At 43.8% G+C, this 15439-nt stretch overlaps 1 protein-coding gene across 1 annotated transcript in view; it reads left to right on the top strand.

The window, feature by feature from the left end:
* The first annotated feature begins 1486 nt into the window (after positions 1–1486).
* LEMD3 (LEM domain containing 3) overlaps positions 1487–15439 on the top strand; it is a 50671-nt gene continuing 36718 nt past the window's right edge. Inside the window, exon 1 of the mRNA XM_037388645.1 lies at positions 1487–3116. Within this exon, the coding sequence (XP_037244542.1) occupies positions 1571–3116 (1546 nt within the window). The 5' untranslated portion in view covers positions 1487–1570. The remainder of the gene's footprint in view (positions 3117–15439) is intronic.

The following is a 15439-nucleotide window of genomic DNA, read 5'->3' as shown; positions in this document are numbered from 1 at the left end:
TAGATGAACAATAGGACAGGTTCTGCACTCCCAGGTGTGGTAGGTCATAAATGGAGGGTGGGGTATAGGAGTTAATCGTCATCATTCATCATCATCGTCATGAAAGATGGCTTCAAGCCACTCTTGTAGCTCTGTAGACTTGGCTTGCTCTTCAGCGCATAGCTGCCTCACAGCTATCTTAACTCCTGCTCTGCAAGTGTTCCTCAATAACAAGATCAGCAACTTCAGTTTTGACATTAGCAGGGCACATCCACAACATCCCCACTGCAGCAGACTGTGAGGGGGAACATGCAACTGTTCCTGCAGCTGGATCTTGTTTCTGGACCACTTCTGTGCATGGTGGCGTAAGGCGAGTCAGTTAGGTCAAAATGGAAACCCAGCCTCCTGCATTTATGACGTGATAAGCAGTAGGTAAGCCCAGGGTTTTGTCATTCAGGGTGGACAGATAAGAGGCATGCTGGTCAGAAGATTCTGAAGCCTCCACATGAGGTTCTGTGGCCAAAGGGCCAATCCAGAAGGGCCAGTGCACACCTCACACTCTGAGAGATGCCAGTGTGACACCTTTTTACGTTAGCACAATCATTCTGACAAGTGCGTATTTGTGTATATAGTCAGATGGGCAGATTCAACCGCAATGTATCTGAAAGACTGTATTTGTGCCAAAAAAAAAATAAAATTGCGCAGAGTTAAGTCCCGGCAATTGCAAACTTAAGGAGGGTGGTGCTCAGCCGCTGACAGTGGGGATGCAGCTTCCCACTGCCTGCACGCCGGCACACCTCGTGTCTCCTCACAGCTGTGATGTCCTGGTGCCTGACTCGCCCAGCGCAGCCGCCCGCCACCTCGGGGAAGGGCCCAAGGAGGGTGCGCACGCGGGCTGTTCAGGGCAGATCTGTAACCCGGGCACGGAGTGACGGGGAGGTGCCCGATGGGCCTGGCATCGCGCACCGCAGCGTGTCCCGACAGCCGGGACGCAGCCGGCAGTCCCGCTCTAACGTCTGGCCAGAGGCGTGCACAAACCCGCGCCTTTCCGACCAGACCTGCCCCTCCAGCTCCGCCGACACCCCCCGCCGCCGCCGCCTCCCGCACCTCCCACCCGGCCGCCCCCAGGCCCGCCGGGGCTACGTATGTCGCGACTCCCCGACCCCCAGCGGCACGCCTCCCGCCGGCCGGGCGCGCGGCTGCGGGGTGCCGCCCGCTGGGGGGGTGCCTGCGCGCCTCGGGCCGCCGCCTCACCGCCCCCCGCCGCAAATCCGGCGGCCGAGGGGGACGCGCCGGGCCGGGCCGCCGCCGCGCGAGGCCCCGCCATCCTCCCCGCGGCGGCGGCCTGAGGTCTCCCGCACGCGCCGCCGCCGGCGCCCCCCGCGCGCCAGCCGTTACGGGCGGCGGGGTGGGGGAGGGGCCGCCGGCGCCGCGCGGCCCCGCCCCCCCTTCCCCCGTCTGGCCCCGGCGGGCGGCGCCCGCGGGGTGACAGGCAGGTCTAGGCCACAGCCGAGTGCGCACGCGTCAGTTCCGGCGGGGAGCGCGGCGCGGCGCGTGGGTAGGAAACGCCGCGGCGGCGGGGGAGCGGAAAATGGCGGCGGCCGCGCAGCTCACGGATGAGGAGCTTTTCTCGGAGCTGAGGCGCTTCGGCTTCTCGCCGGGGCCGGTCACCGAGAGCACCCGGCCCGTCTACCTGAAGAAGCTGAAGAAGCTGCGCGAGGACGAGCGGGCCGGGGCCCGCGGCGGCGCCAACAAGACCCGGAACAGCAACAACAATAACACGGGGGCCGGAGCGGCGCCGGGCGGAGGCAGCGGCGGCGGCGGCTCCGGGCGGGCGGCCCCGGGCGTGGTCGCGCGGCTGGCCGGCGCCGAGCACCCCTACCTCCCCGGGGCTGCCGCCGGGAGCGGCCGGAGCCGCGCAGCACCCCCTGCCGGGGGCGGCAAAGTGCTGCTGGGCTTCAGCTCGGACGAGTCGGATGTGGAAGCCAGTCCCCGGAGCCAGGCCGGCGCCGGCGGCGGCAGGAGGGAGCGGGCTTCACCCCTCTTCCGCGGCCTGAGGCCCGCCGCCCCCCCCGGCGCCTGCGGCGTGAGTAACAGCTCCCCCCCGGAGGAGGCGGCCCGGCGGAAGCCCAACGCCTGGTGGGGGGCGGCGGCCAGGAGACCGGCGGCGGCTCAGGGTGCGAGGGAGCCCGGGGACGGCGGCGAGGAAGGAGGGGAGGAGGACGAGGAGGAGGAGGACGAGGAGAAGGAGAGCGAGCAGCTGCGGTGGAAAAACCGGACCGTGAACGGTAACCGGCTCCTCTCCTACGGCGGCAGCAGGGACAAGTACTCCGACTCGGAGGAGGAGGAGCAGGCGGAGGCGGCGGGGGCGAGGGCCAAGCAGCAGGTACCGAAGGAGGAGCCTGCAGTTCGCCGGCCCAGACGGAGCCTCGGCAAGTCTCCTGCTCCATTCATAACAAGCAAATGCGCTGCAGCCGGCGCTGGCGTGATGGAGACGGGCCAAGAAAGGGCTGGCGGAGGCTGTGGTGCTGGTGTAGTCGTAACGAATGACAGGGCGGCGGAGGCGGCTGCTGCCGGGAGTCTAGACAGGGGCAGAAATCAGGAGGAGGCGGCGGCGGGGGGAGGAGGAGGATGTGAAAATCTGGACTCTAATCCTCCCAGCCCCAGATACCGCATTGGCCTATCTAAGAAATCCCCTGCAGTATTGTTGCTGCCACCGCCGCTCACGGACGTGGACAGCAGTAAAATCACTGACCCTCCAGGCACCATTAGGAAAGCGACCAATAATCATGTTCTCAGCGGTGCTGCTGGTAGCTGTAGCGTGGAAACCAGGATCTATTCAGCTACTAATAGCCTTCCCTCGGGTGGAACCACCTCCTCTCTTAGACTCAACCACTCCAATCATACGGGTTCAAATCATACCTACCTGAAAAACACCTACAAGAAGAATCTCTCAGAGCCCGAGGAGGAGCTTCTCCAGCAGTTCAAAAGAGAGGAGGTATCCACCACTGGAGGCTTCAGTGCACATTACCTGTCCATGTTCCTCTTAACTGCTGCATGCTTGTTCTTTCTGATACTGGGATTCACATACCTGAGAATGAGAGGTTCTGGAGTAGCTGAGGATGTGGGAGCCAACAGTAAGTATTAGGTGAAGGGTAAGAGCAGTTGCTTTCTGCAACTGGGTATACAACTGTTAATTCACCGTTGTGTTCCCAGACATCCCTGACTGGAACAGTTCTGGGTTCCACATTGGTATAATCTTTCTATATAGGATGGAGCACAGAGATACTGCCTTTCCTTAAATACATACCTTTCAAGCTGTTATAATAAGCTTGCAAGACATGTGAGGATAAACTCAAATCCGGGCATTCCCTGCTGTAATCTGTTGATACCTTGTTTTCTACACAAAGCAATTTTGTGTTTTGTTCAATAAAGCAGATCTACGGTTAGTAGAGAATTGATAACATAAGGCTTCATGCTAATCTCACAGAAGTAATTGTGCACACTTAGATACCTGGGGTTCCTGCAGGGCTGAGATTTGACTGTAGTTGTTTGGTAATAAAACAGGTTGTTTTCATTTATGTGCACTGAGGCTTGAAAAAGATGCTAGGTTGAGATGATGTTACACACTACAACAAACTGCAGTGAATGCTGGACCTATTGTGTATTGTTTTCTAATAAGTACTTTTCTCTAAATTTAGTTGATAGTATGTGTGAAATACTGTTGTGCTTTTTAGTTTGAATTTCAGAGCATTCTTTTTTTAATCAATTACTTGGGAGCTTCTTTCATATGTGAAAGTAACTTCTTGGAATGAATTTAGAAACTACCATTTTCTTTTCACAAAGCATACAAAAATGGAAACGTACCACCTAAGGGTGGTGATTCATGCTAATTCAATTCTTGGCTGCTTTGAAATGGACAGTGGAGATTGTAACACCAGAAAGAAAAATCATGCCGTTGCTGTCTTAATTTCCCATCAGGAGCAATGAAAAATTATGCAAAAACCTGGTTTGGGGATGTGAGAGCATTAGAAGGTTCCTGGGGACTTGCATTTTTCTTGAAATAATTGAGGAAGGTGTGTGGGGTGTATGCATGTGTATATATTTCTTTGTATAGATGGTAGAGGATTTATATACTCATGTGTGGACACGTCTACAGTGCCTTGTAAGGAGTGATCCCACTGTTAGATTGGGTTCTGCTACATGTTACAGGGCAGAAATAGCAGTGTGGGATGGGTTTTTTTCTTTTCAGTTTCAAATGTTACTCATTACATCGTGGTAACAGAATAGTTCTTAATTCTGTTTTGTGCTCCTTGGTGGGAGGGGGTAAAGGATTCAGTGTTTAGGAAGGACAGTAGCAGCAAGGACTTAAGCATTTGCACTGGTTTCATTGCTGTCCACGTGGCTCTTAATACCGTTCAGTCTTGGTTTTTGGGAAGGTTGTGAACATAGGCGGCGGGTGAGCTAAAATTAGATAGTGTAGTGTGACTGTTGGAACTACTCATATTCTGTGGTTAACTTCTGGCCATAACTTCTAGAGACATACATAAATTTTCTTACGTACTGATAAGCTGTGTAATTCTACTAACATGCATTAGACTTTTTTTCTGGTCTTGAAATGTGATGATTTTAATAGGGGAGAAGGTCTGTCAGCCTGCTGGGTTAAACTTTTTGACTGTCAGATTCAGTAGTTGAGTTAAAACTTGCCTGCCATGCTGATTGATAAAGATGGATGTCTTAGCTATGCAGATAGCAATAATACTGTGAAGAGAAATCCACTCTGAACTTTTTGTCTTGGAAGAAAACTTGGTTTTGAATGTGTGAACTTTCCTATAGAGCATGTGGGATCACTGTGTTGTGTATATTGCTCTTAAGAAGTTAACTCAACTAGAACTGATATACAGGGAAAACTGTTCTCTTCTGCCCTTTTGCTTAGGTTTGGCTGCCCAGCCAATGATCTGGTAGCCCAGGGTTGCTTGGTAGTTCAATTGAGCCAGTTCTGGGCCTGTTCCTATTTGTTCGCTTTTCAGGGGAGCACCTGAAGAACTGTTCTGGCACTGGCACTCACATTTCATCTGTCCTCCTTCCTTGCAGCCCCAGGCTTTGCAACATTGACAAATGTGAACAGAGGGAATAGGGACTGTTGGAAGAAGCAAACAGCAGGTTTTGTGGCTTGCTCTTTTGATAGGAAGAGGAGCAGGCTGCTGCTTTTAAGTAGTATGGGAATGAACGGAGTTTCCCTGCCCACATGCTCAGCACATGCTCGCTAAATTCTTACTTCTCAAAGGGGCATATGCATCAAAAATATGGTAGGCCTGTAGAACAGGCAAGAACAGACAAGACAGGCCAATAAAGACTGATTGCTACTGGGAAAGGAAAGAGCACTGTTTTCTGTTAGATGGTCCTCAAGTTTAAACATCATCAGAGTCCTTTAGTTCTTATGCTTGTGTGGGTGTATTGTCTGTTTTCTTTATAGAGGTAGAACTGATAGGCTATAATTTTTTGATAAAAATGTGTGAATCTCGAGAAATAGCCTTTCAGTTAAGTGATTGGTTACTGAGTTTTTTCTGTCTTTTAGATGGGTGTAGCTAAGATTCTCTTGGCCGAGAGTGATTCGATTGTGAAAAACTCAGTTATTTTCAACTTCAAACTGTATCATAAACTGTTTTAGCACTTACTGGACTCTGCCCATCTCCATAATTATAGTTACTGTGAGGAAAGAAAACAAGCAGTTATTGTGTATTTGGATGGCTTGTTATCCTGACTTTGCAGGGAGTGATGCACAATGAGCATAATGTTGGTTGTCTTAATTTTTCATTACCTAAAATGAAATTCAATCAAAATAAAGTGGTATTATGTGACATGGAAAAGATTTATCACAAAGTGCATCCAGTATCAGCACTTGTAGTATTTGTCAGGCTGTAATCTGAGAACAGAGGAGATACGTGTAACGGGGGAGGCTTAAAACTAGGTGTTGAGGTTGAATTTAGGCCAGGTAAAATAATACAGATGAGAAGTGGTAAGCAGAAAACTTCAGAAGAGGTTTATATCATGCATACTGTTCAAATGATTTCTTATTCAGAGCTTTGAAACAGCTATGAAGTGCTTTAGTTTTTCCACACATGTGGTATTAAATGTTCAAAGACAAATCGGAATAAGGCTAATTCTTCTGTGTCTTGCCTGCATATGGTCACTTGAGGTAAGGTTTTTAGGCATTTAGCGGACTAAAATGCAAATAGTATCTATGGGGCTTTTCCTAAAGCATCTTAAACTGTTGAAATTAAACTACTCTGTATAAGCTTATATAAAAGACCAACTAGTGGATAAGTGTATATTGTGCTCACTAGCTCTGTCAGTGTTGTATGTGAAAAGAAAAACAAGTTTGGGCTTCATGCTGGTAACTTTGTTGATTTGGCCCTTGCTTAAAGCATGTTCGACTTGCACCTGCCTTCAGAATACCATGAAATTGTATCAACTTCTTGCAAAGCCAGCATAGTATTTTGTTAGGAAAATGGTAGATTTTACTTTTGTCTACTTCCTAGGGCTCTTCAAACCCTGAAGAGTTGTGTGTATCTTGCAACTAATTTGGGTTTATTTTGTGATATTACTCTGAGCATCTCAAGTGGTGGCTCATGGGATTTAGTTCTAAAGTTATTTTTCATGGAAAGCTGGTAACAATATCAGATCAGTAGATGTTGCTTTCAGGTCTGGTTTGCTTTCTGAAAGATGAGGGCATTAGTACAGGTGCTGTTTAAGGTTGTAATCTGAAATAGTTTGCATGTAAGTTACTCTCACTGTTTCTGCTACAGTATTTTGCCTGAGGAGTAGTTGATGTGGCAAACCCCGCCCTCCCCCCCCCCCCCCCCCCTCAAGAAAACCCAACAAAAAAGTAATCTTGAAACTTTCAGGTAGGTCTTGTTTCAAAAGCCTCTCCTAAGAAGAATTTAAAGTGACATGTATTGGTAGTAATTTTGGTCTTGTTACAAAACAACTGTTGGGAGGATAATCCTTACTTTATTTGCTACAACTTGTGTTCGAGTAGGGAGACTTAGCAGTTGCTTACATTGCAAGTGGAAGCTTATGTAAATAACAATTCTAAGTTTAATTCTATTCCATTGATTTTGCTTTGTTCTCAACTTCTAAATCCCTTGGTTGTTAAAACTTCTATAGGATTTTATGCAGGAAATTTCATTGTTAAGAAGTTAAACTTGTATAAAAGACAAAAAGATGAATGTTAAATCACAGGCCTGGAAATTACTGTTAAAGTGCTGTGGTATTTCATAGATAACTTACAAATCTACTTGCCTTCTAAGGTCACCTTCTCAGAAGAGTCTGTTATCTTGACAGTGTTGGCTTCAATGGAAGAAAATAAATTTGGGCTAAGAAATATTTATAGAAGAGAAGATAGTAAAGGGAAAAAGCAAACCAAAAATATTTTGAGAAATCCCGTGTTGCCTGGCTATTAATGTTGCTTGAACTTTGCAAGTGATACTCTGACTTGTATTTAAAGATGTAACAACTTCTTCGACATAGTAGCATGTAGCTATTTGCTTTCTGTGTATTGCTTTAAACTCTAGTTAGCAAGTTTTTCCCTTCTAGTTGATACAAAAGAAAATCCTGATGTGTATTTTAAAGACTTAATTTCTCTTGTAGCTGATGTCACTTCTGGGGTTTTGAGTTTTGGATCAAGGTCAGTACATCTGAAGAACCTTAGGCTGCCTTTATAAGGTAAAGCCAGGCACAATATTTACAATTTCCTTAGGATTCTTGATGCTTTTAAACTCTAGACTTCCTTATGGTATATGAGAAATATATTCTTGAAATACATTTCTGATACTTATATTTCATTCTTGAAAATGAGTATCAAATTTGGCTGTGATTTGTACCCATGAAATTCCAAATAATTGTTACATAGTGCAAAATAATTCATCTTAACTGTCAACTTCAGATACTTCCTAAAGGATAATAAACTGTTTACCTTTGCAGCAGTTCTGTTAGTATAAGGTATAAATATGAAAATTGCTCATCAGTATTTGAAACAAAATGACGCAACTTCAGAATTACTGTTTTTAAGTAGATGGTGGTGTTTGATACTTCAGAATATTTAGAACTAATTTACTTGGCATTCATACTTTAAATGTGCTGCTCTTTGCAGACACGCACAAAACTTGCCTTATGCCGTGACTTTATATGTTCTTACAATTGTTTTTCAACATTACTCTTGTAGGCCATGCATTTTTGTGAAGTCATGGGAAATCAGAACTAAAATTACTTGCATGGGGAACAGGGTTGCAGAAGAGCTGTAGCAGGATCTGTTTTCACTAGGTATCAAAAACTAATAGAAAGTTTGCATTCCATTCCATAGCGCATGGTATTTTTCTCAAAAGAAAATTTGGTTACTAATGTGAATAAAATAAAGGGTGATCTAGGGGATCTGAAAGCAGATCAGTTTGCAATGTCATGTTTATAAAGCAGTGCAGACTAGAGAAGAGTGGGAAAGCACTTATGTTCTTATGTTAAGAACCCCTGCCAACTCTAATAGTGTGCAAGTGCAATACAAATGTCTTTCTGATTAGGACAGATACATACAGCAATAATGGATAGAGTGGCAATGTTTTAAGGAAGAGCCCACAATACCCAAGGATTTAAATTTAGCATTGTAGGAGCTCCACTTTGCCATTGTTTCATAATCCTCAAGTATCTCAGCACAAGAGGAGAATCAGGCCTGCAGTCTTTCCTGGGGACTAGTTGTGCTTCTAAAAAACCATGTACATTTAACTCCTGTTGACATCTCTGTTTCATCTGGGAGCAGTAGGTTACAAAACTTTGGCATGATTGCTTACCCAGCTAAGCTGGCGGGAGTGCTAGAGTCATACTGAACTGATCCCTGTCATGCTTCTAGGCTTGTGCCTCAGAAATAGTATGAATACGTGAACAGGTCAGAGTGCTCTGTTTGAGGAAGTTTAGTCACTTAATAGAAAAATGTAGGCAAGTAAATTAAGCAAGTACAACAGTTTTTGTTGATAAAAGTGCTGTTCCAAAGCTGTGGAGAAGCACAGAGTCTGTTGTAATCATGAGGCATTTATTTCTTAAACCTTTAAAGTTCTTGTGAGTGTTTGTATTCTGTGGTAGAATTAATTGTCTGTTGTGATCTCTGGTAGGTTGAGGGGAGTAAGTTGACTGGTTAAAGGATTGTGAAATCTAGATATGTAAGAAGAAAAAGTGATTTTTGAGGGGATTTGCGTGTTTGCTAAGGACTTCAGTAGTGGTATCTTTGGCCTTACTTTTCCTTTCTTGGCTTTTACAGTTTCTGCTGGTAGGTCTAGAGCTGTGGGAGAGTTGCTGTGATTATAATAAATGAGGACATGATGTAACTCTGCCACTGATCAAAGTAACCTTGATGGCTTCTGTCCACTGAGGAATTCTGATTTAGAAAAACTTGGAAAAGCAGGAGTGTTACTGATGGAAAGATGCATACTGATGGATACAAGGCTAGATCAAAGAATCACTGCACAACTTTAATCTCATATAGGTTCCTTCTGTGTGGAAGGTTTGCTCCAGTTTGTAATGTCTGATATTGACTCCTACTGTACTGTACACAATGCTTTTTAGTGCTGTTTCGCTGTTACTGTGGAGGGCGAGAGGGTAAGGGGCAAGTGAGTGTGGAGGCATGCAAACTGTGAAACAGGCAAACATGAAGTGCCTGGTGGGCCTAGTTTGTTGGGGGAGATGTGCTGTTATGTTTGGTGTTTTGCAAAGATGAGTTGTCTTTTTGCAGAGGAAAGGATCAAATTTTCTGCTTACTGAGGGTCATATTGTAACACGGGTATCTTGAATAAAGCTGCCTTTTTAGAATCTTAAATTCCTTTAGCTGCTTTAAATGAACTCTGAGTGAGACTGAATTGATATAGAATGCTGTTTAAGCCCCTACCTCTTCTCCCCCCATGAGAGAGAGAGGTCTGACACTGAATGAAGTGGCATTAAAACTTAGTAAGTAGTCTAGAAGATCCATTGCATTCTAGTGATGCTGTGCTAGGTAAGTGAGAAAAAGGTCTGTTCATGAATAAAAGGATTGTAGACCAGTTCCTAGGCCAGTTTTTCTCTGTCTTAGAGAAGGCCATTTACTTAATTAAAAATTGGAAGATGGCTTGTTAGAAAATTTTATATACCTGCTAAGTCTTCCTTCATATTGTTTTTATTCAGTTGCCTTCATATAGGGTTTATATACAGGTCACATCCCCTTAACCTTTTCATCATTTTAAAATACAAGAAACTTCTATACTTGGACTCAGTGGTGTCTTGGATAAATGCAGCATCAACCTGTCCTTGCTAGGCAGTGGACTGAATAAAACGTTATCATGGGAGGACTGCTGGGACAAGTTGGATAAATGTAGTATTATTCCAGACTAGATTTTAAGGTCACATCTATCTAGATCTTAATTTTCCTTTTCTCCACAGAAAAGCGTTTCTTTAAAGGTCAGTTAAATCTCTGAATTCCGTATTGGAGAAGCCTCAGACTGTCCATTGACTTCAGAACTGCTTATGCTAGCTTTTGGATATTTTCAATAGGCCACGTATCAAGCCACTCACCTTAACTGTCTGTCTCCTCAATACTTATCATTTCACTATGTAGTTACACAATAAAACATTCCACAGCACACACACTCGGTAATACTTCTTATCCCAGTGTCTGTTCGGTATCATCAAGCACAACATGAGCCCCTCATCTTGAGTATTTCCATGTCTCACAGCAGAACTTCATCAAACAAATTTTTATCTGAATATGTAGGTACTGTTGGTCATAGAGAACAGAAGTCTAGCTAGAATGAATCTGAAACCTGTCAATAGATATTGAGCAATGGAGCATTTACTGTGAATGAGAGGTTTCAAATATCAGAAGGCAGATGTGTGATTTTTTTGTTTTGGGGATTTTTTTTTTGTTTTGCTTTGTTAGTGTTGCCTGAAACAGCTCTTGGTTGTGGCGTGTGGTGGTTTTTGTTGGTTTTTTGTTTGTTTGTTATTTTTTTTTTCTTAGAATACTTTCTGGGAAATGGTAAAACATTCATCATGAAATTTTCTGTTAATCTCTGGCATTTGACCTATAACTAAAAGTTTAGTGGACTGTTTGTTCTTTTTCAGGTGTCATGCTTCAGATGACCAAAGAGAGTATCTGTTAATTTTGTTGAGCAGCAGACTGGGTGGTGCATGTGTGACAAATCCTTGAGAGGCCTCTTTCAGGCTGTGGTAATCCACAGTCAAACCGAATTATTGGGAAGGGCTAGTCTGACTAACTTGCCTGTGCTGTTTCTCATTCCTGCAGATTCCTTGGAAATAGTTTACCATTACTTTGTAGGTAAAGAGAAAATGATTTATAAAAGTTCTTGGTGCTATCTTGAAAGGAAGAGGAGAATATAATGTCACATTCATCCTAGTCTGTTTCTGTATTGGTTTGCACCTGATGTGTAGCCCAAAGAAGCTTCTGGATGTGAAAGACATAGTGTATTTCAAAGAAGAAGCTGACAAGGTGCTCTTTTTGTCAGAGGAACTTTATGCTGTCCTAGGGAGACTTTGCCTAGCTGAGAAAATGCAGATTTGCTTCTGGAGAAGGGACAAGTCTCACTGCTTATTTTTCAGTTTTGTTTCTCTTGTCTATGAGGGTGTGAGGTACTGCTTATGCAAAAGCAGCTTTGGGTAAAGGTGTTCCTAAATCACTGTGGGAGATGGGGAGTCTGAGTTGTATCTAAAGAATACATCCATATTTGGCTACTTCATATTTTGTATATAATATCAAACACATACTTTGGTACAAACTCAGAAAAAAATAAAATGGAGCGAGTTGTACTGTCTGTACAGTGTCCTTTGAGCTAGTAGTTTTTGATTTCTCATTGAAAACCAGAAATACCAGCCTTTTAAGAAGTACTGCTGAGAGCTCATATATTCAGAATGGGCAGGTGTGTACGCAGTCTGACTTGGTAATCCTAGGTGTATTATGACCGGTGTCTGTTAAGTTTGACTTCCATCAAAGGTGGTATTCCCTGAAGAAATGCTGTAGATTATTTTTTTTCTTTTAGCTTGTTTACATTGAGCTGTACTGTGTTAGTGTACTGTGGAAATGGACAATGCAGTGGCTAATGCGTTTTTTGATTTGTAACTTTTTTCTCTTGACGTTCAGCTAAAGGTGCTGCTTATGAACTGGCAATAAAAATGTGCAGATTGAGTACAAGTACACATGAACTAAGGGGAAAAACCCCTACAATGGGATGTTAAATCCAGACTTGGTCTGCTGTATGGGATGCATGGTACTAAAGTCATTCCTTTGGAGGGAGAGCAAATGTAAAAGGAAAATGCAGGAAAGTAGCAGCCCTGATAAGGAGCTGCCCTGGTGATTTGAAGACCGAGAGCCAAACAGGATCTGCCTGTCCCTTCTGTAAGGCAGTAACTGAGCATGGGATACTCTTTGCTGTTCAGGAGTTGGGAATGTACTGAGCTTCTTAAACTTTGGCGTAGCCAGCTATGCTTCCTTAAGTATGAGCTAAATGGATTGAGGACAGAGAGTTACCTTGTTTTGTAAACTTTGTTTTATAAAGTACCTAGCTTTTGTACTACTATGTAGTGACTTATGTACTACAGAGTTCTTATGTATCTAAATAGCCAGTGGTGTGGTAAGGTTTAATTGTCCCCAGTTTTTGAGATCTCAGTAAGAGTCACTGGTTCTTCCTTTCCATCCTTCCCCCCCCCCCGCCCCCCGTTTCTGTGTGGCCAAGATAGGTTCTTTCTCCTCTGTAGATCCACCTAGTTAAGGGAAAGTGCACACAGTACTTCTAGAAGATTCATCAGCTTAATCTATAAGATGATGATGTAATCCTTTAACTAATAAGCATAACCTGTTTAATTAATGAACAATTATAACATTGGAAGTCTTAGTTCAAGCAGACTTTTCAGCTGAGTATAGGAGCCAATGGCAAGGCATATATCTCAGGATAATGGTGATGTATGGCTGTGTGGTAGTCCAGTTGTTCCCATCAGATAATTTTTATTTGAACCAGCCAGTTTATGCAATCAGACAAATGCAGCTGGTAAGGTAGACAGCCAGGAAGGTTAGTCAGCTCTCTAAAGTCTTAGTCCAGCTGAGTAAAAATGGAAGTCACTGAATAATGCCTACTTTTATTAATTTCCAGTAGTGGTGTTCATGTCTTGAATTACAGATGAGTTTATCCTAGTTTTGAGCTCTGCAAACTTCTGCTATTGTGTGGTAGGCAGTTTTCCTTCTTCTGTTTAGCTAATATGGATACTTCTGGTAAGCTAGCTGCTGCCTTCTCTGTGAAAGTTCATCTTTCTCATGATGAGAAAGACCTGCTAGCAGGTACCTCTCTCTGTCCTGCATAGGGTAAGCTCTTTTTTCTCCCCCGGATATGCTAGGGCACCTATTGGCAGAGTTTTACTGCCATGTTCAGGCTTTGTATAGATGATTGTTCAGCAGTTCTGCTGCTCTTAGTGCAGCAAGCAGTGATATACCAACGTATGCTGAGTGGTCAAAAGGACAGAGGCACAGCATAATTCCAGTTTTAAGTACGAAAAATCCCTATGTGATCATTATCTTGACTTTGTTAATGTCTTTGCTCTCATGATTGAGGGTCTCTTAAGAGTTACCCTATCAGTGCCCTCCCTTTAGATGCTGTAAACTGTTCATATTGTAATAGTATATTACTGATACTTTGTAGCTGAAGTCTGTCTGGACGAAGAGGTTATAACTGCATATTTTTACACTGGAAGCTCTTCAAGACAGGAATCCTTTCTGGTTGTACAAGATCACAGGAGTGTTTCTATCCAGACTGGGTCCCCTGGCAGAGTGACAGTAGATCTAATATTTAATTGCAGATTCCCAATGACTCTTAAACCATCAGTGTTTTAATAACATTTGCTTTGCAAGTTTGTACTCCATCTTGAACTTTGGACCTTGAGGAAAGCAGACCACTTCCTAATTTAACATTGAGCTTCCTGTGCTGTCATGTTTTCAAGGTGGTTTCCCCTGCTGCTGAATATCTTCGTGGGTTTTTTTATTTGTGTTAGTTTATTGAAGTTGTAGGTGGTTTTTGACCTTACAGAGTATAAGGAGATAAAATATTTGGGAGGGAACACAGAAGAAGGGAGAACTGTTACAAAAGCCTATTTTGATTCTCTTGCAAACAAAGTTATTCTCTACCTGCTGTAAAGTGCTGGTAGGTGTCTGAAGTCTAACTATCTCCTGGTAATGTTTTGCAACTGCTGATAAAAGCAGTCTTAGTGTGGGGTTTCTTTCTTTTTTTCCTACGTATAAACACTAACCTACAATGGAGTCTGTGTGTATGTGGGTGCAAGGAATGCAGTATTACCTAAGTTTTAAAATGCATGGCAAATACACTTTTCCTGAGCTATTTTTCCTAATAGAATACAGACAGCTGTTTATTCATTGAAATGTAGTATGTTTTGTAATGCAATGTGAAAGAGTGTGTGTGCAAATTCTGTTGCTGTAAAACATTTCCTTTCAGTGGTAGAAATAAAACTGGAGGGTACTTCATTGTAAGAATTGTTTTATCTTTCCAGAAACACAGATCGTGAAAAATGATTTTGTAAATAATGTAGCACCTTAATGTGCTCTTGCTTAAGTCTGCCCTTGTAATAAGTATGCTTCATGGAGGTCAATGTAGGCATAGAGGAAGTACCATCTGGGGTGAAGACCAGTTCCTGGGTGGGTGTAGCAGCTGTAAGTATTGTCTGGAGTGTTTGGTGACTGGCACTTGCTACTTCTGATGGTGCCTCTCTGAGTTAGGGGTATGAAACACTGCCCAGATCTTTTCTGCTCAAATTTCCTATCTGTCTATGAAATTGAGGAATTAAAAGGCAGTATTTTCTTGTTGATAGTGGTGTTCTAAAGCTTGTTCTGTTTCTTGGTGTTGTTGCATTGGTTCTTGTTTGGGCTTCTTTACTTGTTCCTTCATCTGTTGCATAGTTATTTTCACAGGGTCTTCTAGCAGAAAAAATGAACTTCCATGCTTTTTTCATACACACAGGCAGGTTGCATAGTCTTCATTTTGAAACTACAGCAACATATGGTCACAAGGAGTTCCACAACTTAAATACGCATGTGTGAAAAGCCTGTTTCTCTGCTTACTCTGAACTTTTTAACTTGAAAAACTCTTCCTTATACTAGAGGAAACAGCGAATAATCACCCTGTTCACCTTCTCCATAATACTCATGCCTTTACTTCATTCCTGTGAAGTAAAGTGGTGTCTGTTACATAGCTCTGTAGGCCTTGGTTTTTTCCTTCCCAGAGTCTTGCTATGGTTGATGATTATATTTAGGAAATGGGAGACCAGAAAGAAAGGCAGTCTCTTTGTTAGTATTTGCAGGTGTGAATGTGAGGTATCAGCTCTGTTTGAAATGGGCACTTCAATACAGTAGATTCTAGCCAGCAGCAGT

Source organism: Falco rusticolus, chromosome 5 (assembly GCF_015220075.1).
Source record: "Falco rusticolus isolate bFalRus1 chromosome 5, bFalRus1.pri, whole genome shotgun sequence".
Lineage (NCBI taxonomy): Eukaryota > Metazoa > Chordata > Aves > Falconiformes > Falconidae > Falco > Falco rusticolus.
The sequence above is the reverse complement of the archived record's forward strand: the minus strand, read 5'-3'. Positions and strand labels throughout refer to the sequence as shown.